Source organism: Taudactylus pleione, unplaced genomic scaffold (genome assembly GCF_031769625.1).
Source record: "Taudactylus pleione unplaced genomic scaffold, aTauple2 ptg000009l, whole genome shotgun sequence".
Lineage (NCBI taxonomy): Eukaryota > Metazoa > Chordata > Amphibia > Anura > Myobatrachidae > Taudactylus > Taudactylus pleione.
This window is the reverse complement of record NW_028284412.1, coordinates 11,032,414-11,054,556: the sequence shown is the minus strand read 5'-3', so window position 1 is coordinate 11,054,556 and position 22,143 is coordinate 11,032,414. Positions and strand designations below refer to the sequence as shown.

Genomic DNA, 22,143 nt, shown 5'->3' with positions numbered 1-22,143 from the left:
GACCCCCGTCACCCCCCACAAATAGCACTACCTGTCAATCACTCTGCAATGGGTCAGCATAGTCCCTGCAATCTCGGGGCCTGATTCAGACCTCACAAAGCCGTCAGTAGCCTGAGTATGCAAATCCCGTGATCGCCAACAAGACATTAGCACGCCCACTATGTATTGCCATGCGATCGCGGTATGTATTTAGATGCCCACCAGCCTGACACAAGACGCCCACTTTCCCTTAGTAACATACGTCATCTCCAGGAAGTGTGTTAAACAAACTGTAACATCGAGTAACATCGGACCCATACGCACCACTTGTGGCTGACCATACCCTACCGCAAGCACTGCGTGTGCTGCTGTGTGTAATTTAGCCATGTGACGTGTAGACACTGCGTTTTAATTATGCACGCCCCTGAAACGGCGTTCAGACATGCCTGCGTTCGCACCCGCGTTACCATCGACCATCCCCCTGTCACCACCCACAAACGGCACATCCTGTCACTCATGCTAGCGGAGCGTCTGTGTACAGGGTGTGAACGCTTCCCGATTGCATGGGCTAGTTCCTGCACACGCACTGCGTCTTGTACAAATGCGCAGATTGCAAACATCGGCAGGCTACGTGCGAACGCAGCCTAGCGAAAGAGTCTCAATCAGGCCCTCCCTATCACAGTGGCTGGTTCGCGCACTCGATGCATATGCATGCGCAGTATGCAACAATTGCCCGATGGCGTGCGTAATCGCAGTTGCGATTGGTAATAAATCAAGCCCATTGGTCACTCTGTGTGCCAGAAATGAACATATGCAGCCTAGCTCAGACTACGGTACATACATTTAAATAGTACCAAGGAGGATAACAAATACATTTTAGCTGTCCCGTTCAACTGCACCACGGTTAATACAATCCCGTATAATTTAACACTGTGTCGAAAGTTTAAGGGTTCCTCGTGTTTTACTGTGTAGTTGCAGTTAAGTGATGAAACCGTTATACTGCCACAAAGGAGAAACACGTTAAGGGACCTCTGACAGGCTTCTCCACAAATAGCTACATGCTCTGGTGACTGATTTGGATCTTGGATTATCAAGCCTTACAAACAAGCTCCGGCCTGCGTCTTCCTCCGTCCAACGTCTAAACACAGTGATGCTCCCACGGACGACGCTCTAGCATTACACCAGGTGGGCGCCTATTATATCCACGGGGAGTGTAATTCACTGTGGAACAGCCATTTCACCGCCACTGTACTGGGATTGGACGCAGTGTTGTGCCCAAGGACTCTGCCCCACTATCACAACAGGTGGGGGCGTATTATATCCACGGGGAGTGTAATCCACTGAGGAACTACCATCCTATCACCGCTGCACCATGATTGGAATGTGTGATTGACTTTTACCCTGGCGTCACGCTCAGTCGACGGTGGGGAGGTTAAGTATAACATCTTACTTAAAGACACTTTTTTGCTACTTTGTTCCATTATTGGAAAATTATTTTTCTCTATCAGCTGATCTAAAGAGACGCTTTCTTTACAATTAAGTACCCAGAGCATAACACCAGTACTTGGACGCATATATTGGTATTAGTGCCTAAACACTGGGATTCATTTACACTTCAATATAAAGAGGATTATCTTGATCATATCTGAGCATAGTAGCTAAAGTGGAGATTATCTTGCAACTAAGATATTTTATATATATTTTATGTATTTATTTTAATTATCTAGCCTGATTAAATGGCTTTTCTACTATAGTGTTATATGTATGTTTAATTATACTATATTAAATGAATATGCAATGATTCTTATTAGCGCTCCCTAAGTGCTTTATTTGTGCTTATATTGAGTTTCTTTGATTGTTAGTTAGTATTTGAAGGATACTAATTGGGAGCTGCAATATGGATAAACATCTGTGTTATATAATTTTTGCGCTTAATATAGATAGGTTTTACCGGTGGTTTTTGAACAGTTAAGTGTGGGCCTGTGGCAAAAAAATATTTATGTTTAACCATGATCTAAAATATATTTATATATTTATCAAGCTTTTTATCATAAAATGATGTAAAAACTGAAGTTTGCAGGTTTGTTGCTATGTACTAATAGTGCAATGCAGGAGATTTCTCAAACTGACACTGAGTGCATGCTGGAGATGCACTTGCAGGGAGAGCGGTTTTCATTAAAAATAAAAATATTTGCTGCAAAACGAATACTTAATAATAGAGGCAGTTCAGCGATTGTTAATACATAGGCGCCTACGTGTTAACTGTGTCAAAGATTATTTCCAATTGTGCAAGAGACTTTCATTTTAACATTAAAGGTGACATTTTCAGTTGCATTTAATGGAATACTATAAGCTGAGTATAAGATCCCTAATATAGCGAATGTATATACAGTTACAAACCAAATAATTATGAAATGTAATTATAGACAAACTGCTCTTTACTTTCAGCAGTAAGGACAAAAATGAGTCATATGACCAGTCCTTTAGGAGACATTGGGAAGGTTCAATTTATTGAGGGGCAAATGTGCAAGTAAGCCATGACTTTTTGTTTTTTTTACTTTGCAAACCCGATTGCTGAGGAGTCGCACATACACAGTTCAATGGGTGTGAGCCTCTATATACAGGCACAATCCTGCACACATTCAATGACCAAAAAGATGAGACATGGAAATGCACTATAAAATCAGGGCTGATATGCATTTTTTTATAGTGCATGAAGTTTAACTATAAAATTGAGGTATAGAATAAGCAGCATGAAAAAGCTGGAAGATGGATACGCCGTCCTGTGATGTGAATACAATTTATCTACCATCTTATTTTATTATTTTATGCCTCAGCGTGAGTTAAACAAGATCTTACAGAAATACAGATTGTATAGTGTATGTTACTAATTATCCCAATTATCTCTCATCGTATATCAGAGTGATGAGATTAACCTGTTTATGTTGATGTCACCCATCCAAACTTATTTGGACCATGTTTATATGAGAACTATAGACTTTAGTTGTGTGGCTTCATATTAGAACTTGAAAATGGAAAATGTATTTTAAAATTCTATTCAAGAGACCTTGATTCATATTTTAAAGTGATAGATAGCGGGCAGTATAATGGTACTGATTCACAGTTTTCTCATGTGATGGGGAGTTGTCTCCCAAACTATGGGGAGATGTATCAGTGCAGTGTAAATAGTGGAGATGTGGACAGATGGAGAATTTGCCCAGAGCAACCTATTATTTATTTTATAGAATGTACTTGATAAATGCTACCGCAAAGCTGATGGGTTGATATAGGCAACTTCTCCATTTGTCCACTTCAGCAGTCTTTTCACTGCTTGATACATCTAAATGACGGGGTAAAGTAAACTGAAGCAGTCTTCTCAATTTGGCCAGTTTTCACAAAACTAAAACATACATGGTCTATTTACTAAGCAGTGTTAGGAGACAGAGTGAAAAGTGATAAGGTGCCAGCCAATCAGCTCCTAACTGTCATTTTTCAAACACCGCCTGTGAGTTGGCAGTTGGGAGCTGATTGGCTGGCACTTTATGACTTTTCACTCTGTCTCCTAACACTGCTTAGTAAATAGACCCCAGAGTTAAATATAAAAAAAGGCGTGGGGTAACACACATTACTACTGACAGTGACAACAGTTCTTCATACGAGGCAGAGCTTGGGCTGTGGGATAAACTGGTGATAAACCAATGTCCAAGGAGAGATAACAGACTGCAGCCCAATGTCTAATATAATATGTCTAACCAATTTTTTAGATGAGGGCCTCTTTTATCAACGAGTTGTAGTACTCGTTACATACGATAAATAGCGCTCCAGCCAATCAGCTACCAACTGTAATTTTTCAAACAGATGACATTTAGGAGCTGATAGGCTGGAGCACCAGTATCATATGCAACAAGTTTTATCAGTCGTTCGGCGGCATGGGTGACGATCCCTGCAAAGGACCGCTCTGTCGGTAAGAGCGACCCTTTGTGGTGGAAGGACGTCCGGGTCTATGAATCTGAAGCCACTCCGTGGTCCTTCTGCGCATGCCGCGGGGGGGTGCTGGGAGGGATCCGATTGAATCCCTCTATCAGAACTCGGTGGAGAGAAGCCCATGGGCTTCTATGGGTAACGCCATCAGGAAGATGGCATTACCCACTGCAGCCAAGTCCCGGAGTGCATCGTACTCCGGGGCTTGGTGCATATGGAAAATGCGGTTAAGCCCGCATATTCGGGATTTGACCGCATTTTTACACTTAATGCATCTCGCCCGTTGTGAATGATAAAACTTGTTGATAAATGAGGCCCTAAATTCTAGGGTAAAGATGATTTATGCCAAGCAGTAGAAATGTGGGAAACTAAAGACAAGAACATGAAGAAGCTGTAATGTTTACATGTGGCATAATTACAAAATGTTTTGGGTAGAAAAGCTTTTTCCGAGGTTGGAACTTATATTCTATGTTGTGACATCTTTTATTGTACCAACAAGTCGAGTTCTAGGTAAGGCTGTGCTTGCTGTGTCTGGTTATACAAATCATGTATACACTCAGCCACTGGAATGAGCATTACCCAACCAGGTGCAACGTCTCAGGTCCACTTCACGTTCTTTAGGCTACTGAGGTCTCCTCATTCCGGTAGTAATTACTCCTCCGTACAAATGCAGTGGATGACAAATTCCCTCTGGGAAAGGGTTGTATTGATTTGATACCTATAGGAAATCCAGCCAACCATCTTCATGTGATGTTTTAGCTGCTATCCCGCGAAGCAAAGTCTACGTTCTTTTGAAGAAAAATGAAAGTCTCCACTATATATTGGCCACTTCACTCATAAAGAATAAAAGCCAAGGAGAGCACATTATGTCTTCTGTGCTGGGTGTCAATCTCTGCTGAATTCTTTATGACCCAGGCAGGAAGGGCAGCATGTCGTCACCAATGGCAGAAGATGATGTTCAATACTGAAAAAGGATTACCTGGGCAGAAGAAATGGCAACATATATTAGCAACACAATTTTCTAAAGCACTGGGGCAGGGAAGAGATGCATTAATGAGGAGCTGTGTACAGCACCCCCTACTCCATACAGTGCACCCCATACACCCCTTTGTGTGATATTTTAAGAAAGATGGAACATGCATGGAAATCGCATAGGCTCTGACTGTGCCAGTGTCTCTGGTGGCAGATATGGGGGTTGTTCTGGGTGCATCCCTCACCCTGCACCCATTATAGATACACCACTGGGACAGTGCAATGTTCATAAATATACTGTAACTCATAGCAACCAGTTAGATATTTGTTTCATTTTCAGCAGTAAATAAATAAATCTGACAAGTCACCATAGGTAACATATGTACATGTGTGCTACGCTCTTAAATAGGCTTCACGTAATATATATTCTGCCAGAAATACAAATGAAATCAAAACAAAATAATTTCGTCTAGTGACAAGTACAGCTTGGCTGTAGTATATTGGACATCATCATTTACATCTAATAACAGTGAAATATAATTCTAATAATCCTATAGATACCTTAATAATTGCATCCCTGTAATGCCATATTTACTGACCTCCACCTATTTACATTTTTTTTCTATCCCCTACCATAAATATGTCAGTGTGTAGTGGCAGACTCAGGTCTCCCCTGTGGTTACTAGCCTGTGGCCACCGGTGACATGTTATCTAATCTGGATACAAAGTGCATGCGCAGAAGATAGTAAAAACTCTGGCATGGTGCTGTTAAATTTTTTGGACCTGTCTATGTCAGTGTATGAAAATATTGCAATGTAATTAAAACTACATAAAGAAAATGTACATTATTTAAAACTACTCACCCTCACCTACAAACCACTCTGCTGCTCCTTACATTTCTAGCTTTATCACTGGCCACATTCCCTCCTGCCCTGTCCGCTGCTCCCCGAACACCGTCTATTCTCCACGCTGATCACTTAATCTCACGCTTACCTCCACAATTTCATTAGAGGTGCCCCCATCCTCTGAAACACACTCCCCCTGACCTGACAGACTCTCCTCCAGGCCTTAAAAAGTATGGTTTTATTAAAGTGTACCAGACCTTCTCTTTAATCAATACTTCACCATATCTACACTGTTTATCTTTCCCAGTTCACCCTTTATCTTTCCCAGTTCACCCTCCAACTGTTCTTCCCTTTCTCTTAGTATATAAGCTCTTACAGGTAGGGCCCTTCTCCAACTTGTTCTTCCATAGCACACTCCTTGCAACCATTGGCCTGCTCCAATGTCTCCTTCCCTTCACCCTGATTCAGTCTGCTCGCCCATATGTTGGGTACAGGATCACTGATTACTGAATGGATTCCCACCTGTGACTCCTGGTAGCTTCAATGAGTTGTCCAACCAATGCCCTGTTATCTGTCCTACCCAGTCTGGGGTGTGATCAGGGGCTTAGGAACCGGAGGGTAGAGGGGGCAGTTGTCCCCCATGATATCTGTTCGGTGGTCAAACACTGTGTTTTGCCCCACCCCTACCCCCATGATCTTCTACACAAAAGCGAATGGTGATGAATGAAATGAAAATGGGGATGAAGCGATAATAGCTTTATTTGAACTCGCCAACTGTTGTCGTTTCTGTTTACCAAAAATGAAGTTATTTTCATCTTTGTTCTGAGTACTTTTTTCTTTTTGCAAACACATTTGTTTTCTTTTTTACAAGCCCCACTCATGTTGCTATCACCATTTGCAGTAATCATAAGCAGACACACGAGACGGGGAAGCTGCACTTCCCATTGACTGTTCTTGTAAGTTGTACGACAATGGAACAGAGAGAGCGAATGATTGCGATCTGCGGACGGTTTAAACCGTTAGCAGCAGTCTCGCTGTCACCAGATCGTAGCATTTACCAGATATTATAGCACATACCAGTGACTATAGATTTGAAAATATTCCCAATCAAATGATATTAGGCTGGCAACGAAATCTATATAAAACTAGGTTAATGGCCAGAGCTGTAACAAGACTTTTTGGTGCCCTGTGCCAGAAAGAGTATTGGCGACCCCCCTATTCTTTTCAAATAGGAACATAATGCACCTGAAAAAGGGGCATGTCCTCATGGGGAAGGGCCAGGGAAGAGATAGGGGAGGCCAGGAGATGCTGGGAATAAAATAAGAGGAAGCAAGAAGTGAGAATGATAATAAACAGAAAATTTACAGGCCCAAACAGCGCCCCCTGCCCTGCGGTGCCCTGTGCCATGGCACAGGGCGCACTACCCTAGTTACAGCCCTGTTAATGACTATGAAAAATGTAACATTTTTAAGATGAACAATTGAATGTATCTATCTTAACAGCTGTTGTATTAATTGGTAGTTAATATTAATAATATTTATTTAACAAGGTAACACTGACAAAAATGAACATGGGTTGGGAGTCTGTCACTGTTACAACTGTCCTAAAACGAAAAATAACAAACGTGAGAAAAAGGGGCTCCAGGCCCTATAGTGGTCCTTGGCCTTCCCCCCCATGAAAATTTTCGTTACTACGCCCCTGGGTGTGATAATAATGTTTAGTACATATCCTACGGCATTCCTTTGTGTATTGTATTTAAGATCTAATACTCTGCTAATGTGAAATGTTTTTTACATTTACCCTGTATGGCATTACATTTTGTGGCACCTTAAAAATAAAATTAATAATAATTATAATGCAATAAGTGAAGTGTACATATCCTTACATGCTGTAGCACATACCTTATCTCCTCTGTTAGATAGTGGCTCCATATCACTTTTGAGATGCACAGGAGGAGCAGCATAGGGGAGTCTGCAGTGCATCTGCCCACACTGTACCTGACCTGTACAAAGATATACATACCTCATGATAAAACATCACAAAGTGATTAGATGCTAACATAATAGCATGACTGTTGTAATGGCCAACTGTTATAAACAGAATAAAAATAAAGCACTAAACTTTTGCACAGTTTTTAATACATTTTAATTATACATAACGGGCTATCAGCATAATTTATTTTTACTTAATAGTGAATAGTATACCTCTGCAGACATTGTATTATTTATAATTAAATGTAATAGACACAAAGGCAAATTTAAGTTTCTACCTAGTTTACACCTATGTTTCGATACAGAGCCTTATTCAAAGTTGGGTGTAAACGCTGCAATCTGCCCGCAATCTGCACTTTTGTTCAAGTTGCAGACATCTTTTTTTCACACAAGGTTTGACTTGCATTGCAACTATAGGATTAGGGGGCTGAGCCGGGGCATGTAGATGTGGACAGGAAGGCGTGCAGATGTGGCCACGGTAAAGTAAGTGCATGTTGTAGGTGTCTCGATGTGAATTGCACTAAAAATGGCCACTGAATAGAAGCAGTCTCATCTGCCTAGAGAGACCAGACTTACGGGTACTTCCACTCTGGTGCAAAATGCGAACTTATAAAGATGGTGATGGATCCAAGCTGCGCCTGATTGGATGGAAATGTCTACAACACACCCATTTATGCAAATACAGTTAGAGTGCTGTAACTGTGTTTTAAAAGTAAAACTACACTGCAATGAATACTTGTTTTACATACAGTAAATTATGTTTTGTACTCTATTGGAGAAAAAGAAGGCTGTCCATATGTATGTAAGTCAGGGTTGGTACTCTAGACCAAGTGGAGCCCAAGGGTGAGAGTATCCAGCTGCTGTGAGTATGTGAAGGAGCCAACAGGTGGTAGGGGTTGTGCACTCCTCCAGTCTATGCACTTTCCCATTTTGTGCTCAGAAGAGCACACTATCTTCCACTGTGGATGGAGCCCCAGGAATGTTTCCCCCCTGGGGACCAATCACAGTACTGGTCCCTCAGAGTTGATCAGCCTCGCGGTGCTCCAACGTATGGCTGCTCCCATCAGTCAGCCCTTAAGCCAGCCTGGGCCAGTTGTTTAGCTGGTGGCTAGGGGCACAAGGCTGCGCCCTTCAAGGCTTACGGCACTCCGGGCGATGACCCTGCTTTGAGCCACCCCTGATATTATTGTTATCATTAAAAATTTGTTAAGCATTTCAGCTGCTCCAAGCCACTTACTGTAGGTGCTCATTATCTGTACTACACGGCCATTAAATGTAATGTATATGCATTGTACACTGTGATTTGTTTGGTATTTTGTGTGCTCACAATCAAGCCACAACCCCTTCCTATTCTTGGAGCATCTGACACAGGTACATGCAAGGGGAGGAAGCCTCAGTTGCAAACTTGTGTATACGCCCAACTCTGAATAGGTCCCAAAAATGTGCCTATTTTTCGGATGCATTCTGCAATTACAGTTGCGTCCAACTCTGAATAAGGCCCATAGTGTTTAGTAGAGTGTATCTAGGGCCATAACTAGGGGTGTGCAGTGCCCTGGGAGCAGTACCATTGCTGCTCCACAGCACCTACATTTGGCTTTCAGGGTGCCCGCAGCCTTAGGATGCTCAGGGCAGTGCTCTTCTTCCTGGTGGCGGTTGCCCCGGCCTCTCACCATAACATCATGACCTTGCATGTTCAGGGTGGCAGGTCTTATCTAACAGCTTCTTGAATCTAGTAAAAATTTAATTATTTCTCTATTAACGCACAGATGAATACTTCACCACTGGGTCATCTGCCCAATGCCAACATAATTGAATTCAGTAAAGCAAATAATTTTATTTTTTATTTGTATTATTTTCCTTTTTTTGCAAGACAAAAATATACAAACAGAAAATAAAGCAACAACATCCCAACTACCCAGAAAGGAAATAGGTATGTAAGTCTCCACAAAGAAAAATTTACACTTGACATTAGAAGTAATAATAATAAAAAATACAGCACTAGACTGTTATTTTTTACATTTACATATCTCATTTTAGTTACTTAGTTATTTAGTTTTTCACTATTTTATACATTTCAAGATATCAAAAGAGTCTATTTAATTGTTACTTGAAGGAAGAGTAAAATTTTTTAGACCATCTGTTTTTTTATTATTAAATGTTATAGACCTAATGTTTCTGTTTGGCAAATAACCCCGTACGCAACTTGTATCAGTACAGTACTCATCATCACTTAATTTTTACAAATGCACTTGAAAATTAACATTTTCACCTGCAATTGTAAAAACTAAGGGGGTCATTCAGACCCACTCGTGAGCGGCAGTACGCTCGCAAGTGGGTCGATGTTCCCCACTGCGCATGCGCACGACAGAGGGAGCTCCGTCGTGCGCATGCGCGAGACCCGACGAGCAAAGGACTTTCCTTCGCTCGGAGTGTCTCATCAAGGGGGGCGTGCTGTCGATGGTGACTGACAGCACGCCCCCTTTGGTGGGCGTGCCTGCCAGACGGAGGCGTTCCCAAGGGAACGCCTACCGTCTGAAGCCGGCCCCACTGACATCACTAGTGATGTCAGTGGGAGTGATTTTGGCTCTGATAGAGCCAAAATCACTCCTGGCCTTGCGGTTGAGAAACCCAACCGCAGGCTTTTACTCGCAGTTCCGATGGTCTCGATGGTCTTGACCATCATTTTGCACGCTCGTATATGCTGTGGGTGGTGACCCACAGCTATACGAGCGTCCAGGAGGACGCTCCATATTAATGGAGGTGGGCCCTGATTCAGAGCGAGCGATCTGGTCAGAGCGTCTGGCTCTGAATCAGGGCCTAAGTTATCAAGAAGGTAAAACAGGACAAATCACAGATATCTCCTGTTTACCTTCCTCTGGAGGAATGGCCTGTTCTCCCCACACATTAATATGGGGATAGAATTCATCAAGCTCTGAAAATACAATATTTTCGGAGCTTGAGCGAAGGAGCATTCGCCATCTTCAGATGGTGTTTGCTCCCACCTGTGTATCGCAACCTGCTCCTTCTCTATGCAAAAGAGACCCGGCTTGTGAAGAGGGATCCCTCCGTCCCTGTCCATCTCATTCCTCCAGAAGTCGGTGCTCTTGTGCATATGCGTGACCTGTAGGTCAAATATGCTCACTAGCGTCACTGCCCCGGAGCAAAGCTGAATTGCTCCGGATTCAGCAGCGAGTTAGAATGTTAATTAACATCATGAATAGACCCTTTGTAGAGTATCTATAAGCACCCGAATCTGTTAAAAACCAAGAGTCTTCTCTCTTCATGGAGAGTACATGTGGCTAGTTTTACTAAGGGGCTGGTAAGTATACTAACCCTCCCCTCTCCCTCCACTAACCCTCCCTTGGTGGTGCCTAACCCTAACCCTCCCTTGGTGGTGCCTAACCCTAACCCTCCCTGGGGGGTGCCTAACCCTAAGTCCCCCCGGGGGTGCCTAAATCAACCCAGCCCCCCCCCCCCTCTTCCCCGTGGCTAACTGCTAAGACTTACATTGTTCCGACCACTGGTCTAATAACTACATCCCGATTGCATACCCCTTCCTAAGTGTTAGCGATGCCATATGCAATTGTGTACAGAATACTGTAGGACACTTAGGTTTGTGCTGCGCAATAAGGGATTTCTGGATTTTTTGCACATGCACAGTAGCAAAACATCGCTGGACTGCGTAAACATCGGCACTTCATCCATCTCTCAATCAGGCCCTGTGTCTGCAATAGTTTTCCCAGAGATTGACTCTGCCACCCCCATTATCTCATGTGCTTTTTGACACTATACCATAGGACAGAAGTGTTACTTACTTTCTATATATCCATGTAATGTGACCATTCTAGCTCTCTCTGGACTGCTGAAGGGGGAGAAGTGAATGTCATCTGAAAGTGAAGAGGTGAGACGGGTTGGTGTAGGGCCGGGTGGAGGCACTGTATGCTGAGGCGTGTGTTTTTTATGTCGTGCTCGGCAGTTCTGAAACCAAACCTGGGGATTTCAAATTTGTTTTACAAAAAATCAGCAAATCAATATTATATCATATACTGTATGTACGAAAGAAACTGATGAAACATTAAGTATCTGAATCAAGCAATTTTTAAAAGAACACAATCATTAGCTATATATAATATAAAATTAGCTGTTCAGTCGCACCTGTATGGAGGAATGTCCATCACTTGGGGTCTATTTACTAAGCAGTGTTAGGAGACAGAGTGAAAAGTGATAAGGTGCCAGCCAATCAGCTCCTAACTGTCATTTTTCAAACACAGCCTGTGAGATGACAGCTGATTGGCTGGCACCTTATCACTTTCTTATCACTTTTCACTCTGTCTCCTAACACTGCTTAGTAAATAGACCCCTTAATCTCATATATAACACAGACTAACATCCCCCACGCCACTTTTTATTCTCTCCTATCTTGACCTATCCATGATATCTCTAAGCACGCTTCATTTGGCACATCGTCAATGTCACCTGCTGCAGTATTTCCTCCTCCTGGAAAAAGCCGACCTCCCCTTCCCTTGGTTCTTTCGTGGTGAGGATGTGGTACGTATATAGAATGCAGTATATCTCCTGTATTGTTTCTAACATCTCGCATGAATTCTCTGCTATCTGGAACCCTTGGCTGGATTATTACAGAGTTTCCTCTCCATTTTCCCACAGTCTTTGAGTAGTTTCAACTAATCGGTGTTCAGTGTTCGGTTTCCGGGCCCACCCCAACTTTTTGATTACTGCATTATGTTGGCAAGTATTCTCATGACCACATTGTACTGTACCTTGCTCTCCCTTTCATTCCCCCCATTTTCCTTTGTGTTCCCCCTCCCCATCTGCATTTATTTGTTATTTTGAATTTTTTTAATAAACATAGTTTAAAAAAAAAAATTAGCTGCTCAGAGGAATACAAGATACTGAACAAGAAAGAACACTTGACCACATTAAACTGGCTATATATACAGTATATATACCTTTGGCCTTGAGGACTAGGATTTCTGGGCCTGATTCAGATCCGCTCGCGTGCTGACATTGCAATATTTATCTTGGGTGGAAAAACAAGTCCCACCACCACTTATATTACACAATCTATAATATAATCTCTTTAAATAGTTGTCTAGAATAACCATCGATGGCTATAAACCATCGATGGTTGATGGTTTCGCCTCCGATGGTGGAGATTTTCCACCATCAATAGCAACCTCTCAGCAATGTTTTTTTTCAATGACACAGGGGGCACAGAGCTTAGGGCCTGATTTAGAGCCGGACGCTATTTGCGCTCGCTCGTTCAGAAAAAGGGGCCGGATATTTAAATTGAGCGCTCGCTCTTTGCGGTCTGTGTACGCCTCTATGTCTGAGCGAGCGAACGAAACATGCGCTCGATATTTTGTAAAGACGACCCCTGGCCGCTCGCATCCTACGTCCTCTCCGCTATTTATTAGATTAATCGAGTACATCGAAAGGCGTCTGAACTGCTCGCAGTGCTTGTGGTTGGATTTTCCTACCGCAATCATGCGAACAGTTCAGGCTAAGAAACAACCAAGTGACGTGGTCGATGACGTTGCTTTGTTAATTATGCACACCCTTAAAACGCCCGTTTTGACCGTTTGGCACGCCTGCGTTTGGATCACCACTCCCCGTTTTCAAGCACCTTCCCCTGTTACCACCCACAAACGCCTCATCCTGTCACTGAAATTAGCAGGCACTCGCTATTTTGCGAGCGCTCGATTTCCGACCGCAATGACTGGTTGGCGCATGCGCATTACGACCCATACGCATGCGCAGTTATGCGAACATCGCTCGGAGCGAACGAGCGGCCGCTTATGAGCGGCTCTGAATCAGGCCCTTAATCCCATACCTGACTGGGCTGTGGCCCGCCATTTGCCTTGCCCTACAGCAGGGATGGATGTCAATTGTGCAAACCATCAATGGCTCATCATTGATGGTTTTATGACATTGATGTTAAGCACCATCGATTGTTAACCATGATGACTATCAATGGTTAACCATTCAAAGGCCATCCCTATGTCTGTCTGTGTATGTGCACAATAGAGCTGAAGGGAGTCTCCCCCTCACCACCACCACCTCTCAATGGATGACAGGGATTATGGAGAGAGACACCCTCTTCTTGCTCATATGCCCTGAAGAGGCTGGATCTGTGATAGCTTAATGGAGATCTGTACCATCCTGTCATAGCTAGGAGCCAGTAGAGGAGAGGGTAGGGGGAAGAGACACGAGGGTACAGATATGGGAGAGAGGGATGAGGTGGAAGGGGACAGAGATGAGAGAAATAAATACGGGGAAAGAGGGACAGAGGTGTAAAAGAAACAGATGGGGTGACAGACATGAGAGAGACGGGAGGGGGACAGACGTTAGAGAGAGACAGCTGGAAAGGGGTAGGGCATAGAGGAGACATAGGGCCTGATTCAGAGCCGCTTGTAAGCGGCCGCTCGTTCGCTCCGAGCGAAGTTCGCACAACTGCGCATGCGTACGGCTCGTAATACGCATGCGCGATCCAGTCAGTGCGGTCGAAATTCATGTGCTCGCAAAATAGTGAGTGCCTGCTAATTTGAGTGACAGGATGAGGCGTTTGTGGGTGGTAACAGGGGAAGGTGCATGAAAACGGGGAGTGGTGATCCGAACGCAGGCGTGCCAAACGGTCAAAACGGGCGTTTTAAGGGTGTGCATAATTAACAAAGCAGCGTCATCGACCACGTCACTTGTTTCTTAGCCTGAACTGCTCGCATGATTGCGGTAGCAAAATCCAACCACAAGCACTGCGAGCAGTTCATTCGCCTTTCGATGTACTCGATTAATCAAATAAATAGCGGGGATGACGTAGGATGCGAGCGGCCAGGGGGCGTTTTTTTTTTTAAAAAGACAGCATGTTTTGTTCGCTCGTTCAGACACAGAGGCGTCAACAGACCGCAAAGAGCGAACGGTCAATTTAAATAGCCAGCCCCTTTTTCTGGACGAGCGAGCGCAAATAGCGTCCGGCTCTGAATCAGGCCCATAGTTAGCAAACCAGCAAAATACTAGTTGTCTATCATATTGCTAGTCTTTTATCATTGCATTTAATAAACACTCATACATGTGTTCCATACTAACCTGAATGACTCTTCTGCTTAGTCCTGTCATATCTGCCAGTTTCTGAAGTGTTTGTGCATCAGGGTTGTTATCTTGAGCGAACTGTGCCTGCATCACCTAGAGCAGAGAGAGTGTTAGGGGCATAGAGCCGGATTCAGAGGTGCACGCAGTTCATGTGCGGCTGCGATTTGTCATTGATTCGCAAGTGTGAAAATATGAAAATGTCAGCTTGAGCATTCCTCCTATGTACTTCTGTGCGATGGACTGAGCTAGCCCTGTGATGCCCACTTTGCACATCTGAGCAATGCTCAATCGTGCTGGTGGTTCTGATCACTCCACCATAGACGCACCATCAGTCGCAATGTCGACTCCTTGAGCAGCCGCTGTCTGGCGCACAGCCTCCTTTGTGACTTTTAAATAATATAAAATATAACCACTGTGGCTGCGGTGCTGCAAAAGAGAATGCTGAAGCACGCCCATGACACTCCCGTAACACGCCCATGACACTCCTATGACACTCCCGTAACACGCCCATGACACTCCTATGACACTCCCGTAACACGCCCATGACACTCCCGTAACACGCCCATGACACTCCCGTAACACGCCCATGACACTCCTATGACACTCCTGTAACACGCCCATGACACTCCTGTAACACGCCCATAACACTCCCGTAACACGCCCATAACACTCCCGTAACACGCCCATGACACTCCTATGACACTCCCGTAACACGCCCATGACACTCCTATGACACTCCCATAACACGCCCATGACACTACCGTAACATGCCCATGACACTCCTATGACACTCCCGTAACACGCCCATGACACTCCTATGACACTCCCATAACACGCCCATGAGACTCCTATGACACTCCCATAACACACCCATGACACTCAGTCGCAATGTCGACTCCTTGAGCAGCCGCTGTCTGGTGCACAGCCTCCTTTGTGACTTTTAAATATTATAAAATATAACCACTGTGGCTGCGGTGCTGCAAAAGAGAATGCTGAAGCACGCCCATGACACTCCCGTAACATGCCTATGACACTCCCATAACACGCCCATGACACTCCCATAACATGCCCATGACACTCCCGTAACATGCCTATGACACTCCCATAACACGCCCATGATACTCCCATAACACGCCCATGTCACTCCTATAACACGCCCATGACACTCCCATAACAGGCCTATGACACTCCCATAACACACCCATGACACTCCCATAACACACCCATGACACTCCCATAACACGCCCATGACACTCCCGTAGCACACCTATGACACTCCCGTAGCACACCTATGACACTCCCATAACACACCCATGACACTCCCATAACACACCCATGACACTCCCGTAACACGCCCATGACACTCCCGTAACACGCCCATGACACTCCCATAACACGCCCATGTCACTCCCGTAACACGCCTATGACATTCCCGTAACACGCCCATGACACTCCCGTAACACGCCCATGACACTCCCGTAACACGCCCATGTCACTCCCGTAACATGCCTATGACATTCCCGTAACAAGCACATGACACTCCGGTAACACGCCCATGACACTCCCGTAACACGCCCATGACACTCCCGTAAAACGCCCATGACACTCCCGTAACACGCCCATGACATTCCCGTAAAACACCCATGACACTCCCGTAACACGCCCATGACTCTCCCGTAACACACCCATGACTCTCCCATAACACACCCATGACTTTCCCATAACATGCCCATGGCACTCCCATGACACTCCCGTAACATGCCCATGACACTCCCATAACATGCCCATGACACCTTCTCTTTTTGCAATCACTAGTCTCCACCCTGAAACACCCATGGATCGCAGACACCATCTGAAGTCATAGCGATGCCGTACGCAGATACGTATGGTTTTTCATGCGCAGTGAGGGTTTTACTAGACTCTTTGCACATGTGCAGTAGCAATTAATCGCTCAACTGCGCAGACATCAGTACAGTGTGCACCTCCCCAGAAATACTGGGTGTGAGCTCCAGCAGTCAGTGACCTACCTGCAGCTGTTCTGCTGTGAACGATGTGCGTGCTCTCTTTGCTGGTTTTGGCTGGCTGTCTTGTTCTGATGGCACTGCCCCTTCCAATGTAATACCATTGCCTGAAAATACATACACTTCTCATTTGTCTTGTTACAGAAAACCAATGATGTGATGTACAATTTACGTCTACAGTATATGACGCAATAAAGCAAGAATGATACTAGCAACAACAAAAAGAAGTGTTCATGTTGTCTGCCACACTACTCCATCGCGTCATCATATGTGGAAAGTTGTGTGTAATATATATATATTATATATATATATATATATATATATATATACACAGCGGGTAAAATAAGTATCGAACACATCAACAGTAAGTATATTTGTTATGGGGCTATTGTAATGAAATGTTCACCAAATGTCAGCAACAACCCATGCAATCCACACATGCAAAGAGATCAAATCATAGATGTCAAAAAATTAAGATATGTGTAATAATGTGAAATGACACAGGGAAAAAGCATTGAACACGCTTACTGAAATGTATTTAATACTTCAAAAGCCTTAAAGCCTTTGTTGGTATTGACAGCTTCAACACGCCTCCTGTATAGAGAAACTAGTCGCATGCATTGCTCAGGTGTGATTTTGGCCCATTCTTCCACACAAACAGTCTTCAAATCTTGAAGGTCCTATAGGCCGCCTCTATGAACTCTGGGCCTTATTCAGAGTCGGATGCTATTTGCGGACAGTCGTTCCAAAAAAGGGGTCGGCTATTTAAATTGAGCGCTCGCTCATTGCGGTTTGTTGACGCCTCTATGTCTGAGCGAGCGAACGAAAAATGCGCTCGCTATTTTGCAAAGACGCCCCTTTGCTATTCACATCACACGTCATCTCAGGTATTTATTTGATTAATCGGGTACATCGAAAGGCATCTGAACTGCTCGCAGTGCTTGTGGTAGGTTTTTTCTACCGCTACCACTGCGAGCAGTTCAGGCTAAAAGACAACCAAGTGACGTGGTCGATGACGCTCCTTTACTAATTATGCACTCCCATTAAACGCTCTTTTTACCGTTAGGCACGCCTGCGTTCAGATCTCCACTCCCCCGTTTTCAAGCACCTTCCCCTGTTACCACCCACAAACAGTACATTCTGTCAATCAAATTAGCAGCCCCTCTCTGTTTTGCGAGCGCACGATTTCTGACCGCAATGACTGGTTTGCGCATGCGCATTACGACCCATACGCATGCGCAGTTGTGCGAACATCGCTCATAGCGAACGAGCGGCTCTGAATCAGGCCCTCTGATCTTTAGTTCTTTCCATAGATTTTCAATTGGATTCAAGTCAGGTGATTAGCTGGGCCATTCTAGCAGCTTTATTTTCTTTCTCTGAAATCAACTGAGAGTGTTCTTGGCTGTGTGTTTGGGATCATTGTCTTGCTGAAATGTCTACTCTCGTATCAGCTTCAGCATCCTGGTAGATGGCAGCAGATTTTTTTTAGGTCTCCGTACATTTTTCCATTCATCCTTCCTTCAACTATATGAAGTATGCCAGTACCGTATGATGAAAAACAGCCCCACACCACGATGTTCCCACCTCCAAACTTCACTGTTGGTATGGTGTTTTTGGGGTGATGTGCAGGGCCACTTCTCCTCCAACATGGTGTGTATTATGGCATCCAAAGAGTTCAATTTTGGTCTCATCTGACCAGACTATATTTTCCCTGTATTTCACAGGCTTGTCCAAATGTTGTGCAGCAAACTTGAAACGAGCGTCAACGTGCTTTTTCTTCAGCAATGGAGTCTTGCGTGGTGAGTGTGCATACAGGCCATGGCAGATGAGTGCATTACTTATTGTTTGCTCTGAAACAATTGTACCTGCTAATTCCAGGTCTTCTGTAGCTCTCCACAAGTGGTCCTTGACTCTTGGACAACTCTTCTGATAATACTTTTCACTTCTCTATCATAAATCTTGTGATGAGCACCTGGTCGTGGCCAGTTTATGGTGAAATTATGTTCTTTCCACTTTCGGATTATGGCCCCAATGGCCATAATGGCTCACTGGAACATTCAGAAGTTTAGAAATCCTTCTGTAACCAATGTCATCAGTATGTTTTGCAACAATAAGGTTGCGAAGGTCTTGAAAGAGTTCTTTGCTTTTACCCATCCTGAGATGTTTCTTGTGTGACATCTTAGTAATGAGACACCTTTTTATAGGCCATCAGTTGGGACTGAACCAGCTTATATGAATTTGCACTGACAAGGGGCAGGATTGCTGTCTAAGGCCCTCATTCAGAGCCACTCGCTAGCGGCAGTACGCTAGTTCCGAGCGATGTTCGCACATCTGCGCAAGCGTACGGTTTTTAGTACGCATGCGCGAACCAGTCAGTGCGGCCGAAAAACATTTGTACGCAATATAGCGAGTGCCTGCTATTTTGAGTGACAGAATGAGGCGTATGTGGGTGGTAACAGGGGAAGGTGCTTGAAAACGGGGAGTGTAGATCCGTTCGCAGGCGTGCTTAAAGGTCAAAACGGGCGTTTTATGGGTGTGCATAATTAATATAGCAGCGTCAATGACCACGTCACTTGTTTTTTTTTAACTCAGAACTGCTCGCAAAATAGCGGTTGAAAAAACCAACCACAAGAATAGCGAGCAGTTCATATCCTGTTCGATGTACTCGATTAATCTAATAAATAGCGGACATGACGTATGGTGCGAGCGGCCAGGGGGCGTTTTTAAGAAATAAAAGAGCGTATGTTTTGCTCGCTCGTTCAGACTTAGAGGTGTGAACAGACTGCAATGTGCGAACGGATCATTTGCATAGCCACCCCTTGTTTTTGAACGAACGAACGAACGCAAATAGCGAACGGCTCTGAATGAGGGCCTAAGTACTTTCTAATTACTGAGCAATTTCTTGAGAGATGATGCCTTTTTGCACATCCCTTTCTTCATGTGTTCAATACTTTTCCCCTGTGTAATTTCACATTATTACACATAACTTAATTTATGGACATCTATAGTTCGATGTCTTTACATGTGAGGATCACATGGGTTGTTGCCAACATTTGGTGGAAATTTCATTACAATAGCCCCATTACAAATATATTTAATGAGAAAAATGTTGATGTGGTAAAGACTTATTTTACCCGCTGTATGTATATATTTATTTATTTATATATATATATATATATATATATATATATATACACACACACATATATATACACACACATATATATATATATATATATTTAGTATATATGGAATCGGTATTACAGCCGGCGGTTAAAATCCCTATGCTGGCAGACCGGCAGCAGTGGAAATCCCGATAAGGGATTTGGGTGAGTATTACAAACCATATCCCCCCCAACCCTCCCTTAGGGGTGCCTAACCCTAACCCCCCCTAAGTGCCTAAACCTAACCCCCCCTTCCCCGCAGCCTAATCCTAAATCTCCTGGGTGGGTGCCTAACCCTAACCTCCCCCCTGGTGTGCCTAATCCTAACCTCCCCCCGGGTGTGCCTGACCCTAAGCCCCCTTTCCTTGCTTATCCCCAACCCTCTCGGGGGGGGGCCTAACCCTAAGTCCCCCCCGGGAGCCCTGACACCTAAGCCTCCCCCCTACGGCTGTCCGCGCCTGCCACCCGGCTTACCTTTGATCGTAAGCCGGGCGTTGGGCTCCCAGCATAGGTATAATGACAGGCGTCAGGATTTCGACACCTGTCATTAGTACCCTGCGGGATTTGACAGTCGGGAGCCGGCGGTCGGCATTTCGACCATCGGCTTCCTGACTGCATCCCCTATATACATGTATGTGATCCGTGTGTGCAGAGATTTACAGCTATTTAGAGATGTAATAAATGGAAATTAACAAAATTTGTGTCATCATAGAATCTTGGTCCTATAACAAGAATACTTTTTGACATTCATATTAATATTTAACATAGAAAATGGAATATATTTATACAGTGTATGAGACTGTTTATGGCTACTTGCTCCCAGATGCCCGTTCTGGGTGTGTAAAGGGCGAATTTCAGATATTTAGGAGTGTGACTGATTCATGTGTCCTTCAGTGGTGGTTTCAGAGGTGGGGCTGCAGCGCAGTCCAAAATTCAAATAGGGGATCCACACCAACTGCCAATGAGACCTGGCCAGCGATGTTTGGCAGCATTTGGAGTGGCAATTGGTGTGGCTCTCCTATTTGAATTTTGTAGCCCCACTTATGAAGCCTCCGCTAGTCCTTATGCTCCACAACCAAAAAAAACCATCTGTGTGTATGTAGCCTAACGTACACCACTGTAACAAGCCACAAATTAGGTAAACAAATTGTTTTTTATAGACTGTGAATGTTAACATCATGAAACAGTTTATTGTAATAATGCAGTTTACATGATTGTGGTGTAAGTGATGTGTACTTGGCACATAGATGTATCATACAAACACAAAAAGATAGTTCAGGGGATTTGTTTTACATATTGTATTTTAGCTCTATTGGGTAATTAGTATTATTCAGGAAATCCAAACCAAATCTTGTTTCAGTGCATTGGGGAATAGTCTCAATAATCCAAAGGCACATCCAAGACAGGTTTTCTTCTTTTAATTGAGAGAGTAATGCAAAATACATTAAACCTAACAGCACAATGCAAACTGCTCTGCTTGGAGCACCACCACAAAATGAGAGAAGACTCAGTTGAACTGGACTCACTCAGCTGCTCAGCCAATCATAGGAGGTTCCCTGATGCCAACCACAATGTGATTGGCTGGCTATGGGGCATCACATGGACTTCCTGCTATGATCACACATTAGAAAAGGTCAATTGAATCTCTAGAAATGTAGGGAAATTATAAATACCACCCTTCAATTTGTTTTTTACATGATGTTCACAATTTCATTAAACTAAAAGACCGTAATAATGAATAGGCCAAGGAAATCAACCGAAAAAGTCCAGCACAACGCTAGCTAGACCGCTCCTGCTAACCTCTAGTGGGTCTGTACACAGGGCCCGATTTAGACCTGGACGCTAAGAAGCGTTTTCTCGTAGCTGGCCGATGTTCGCATTCTGTGCATACATATGCATCGCAGTGCACATGTGCGAACCAGTGCAACAGCCCAGCAGAGTGAGTGACAGGAGAAGCCGTTTGTGGGTGGTAACAGGGGCAGGCCACTAGAAAGGGGGGAGAGGAGGTGCGATCGCAGGCGTGCCTGAGGGTATCAACGCCATTTCAGATGCGTGCACAATTAACAGGCAGCGTCATTGTACATGT

General features: G+C 44.2%; 1 protein-coding gene across 2 annotated transcripts in view; it reads right to left on the bottom strand.

Annotated features, from left to right (window-relative positions):
* Positions 1-4,185: 4,185 nt before the first annotated feature.
* The window catches only part of LHX6 (LIM homeobox 6), a 178,001-nt gene continuing 160,043 nt past the window's right edge, over positions 4,186-22,143 (bottom strand). For both annotated transcript variants that reach the window (XM_088466651.1, XM_088466658.1), the window contains 5 exons: positions 16,900-17,000; positions 14,870-14,965; positions 11,584-11,758; positions 7,679-7,779; positions 4,186-4,939 (listed from right to left, as the gene is read on the bottom strand). In XM_088466651.1, coding sequence (XP_088322777.1) covers positions 4,919-4,939; positions 7,679-7,779; positions 11,584-11,758; positions 14,870-14,965; positions 16,900-17,000 — 494 coding nt within the window. In that variant the 3' untranslated portion in view covers positions 4,186-4,918. The remainder of the gene's footprint in view (positions 4,940-7,678; positions 7,780-11,583; positions 11,759-14,869; positions 14,966-16,899; positions 17,001-22,143) is intronic.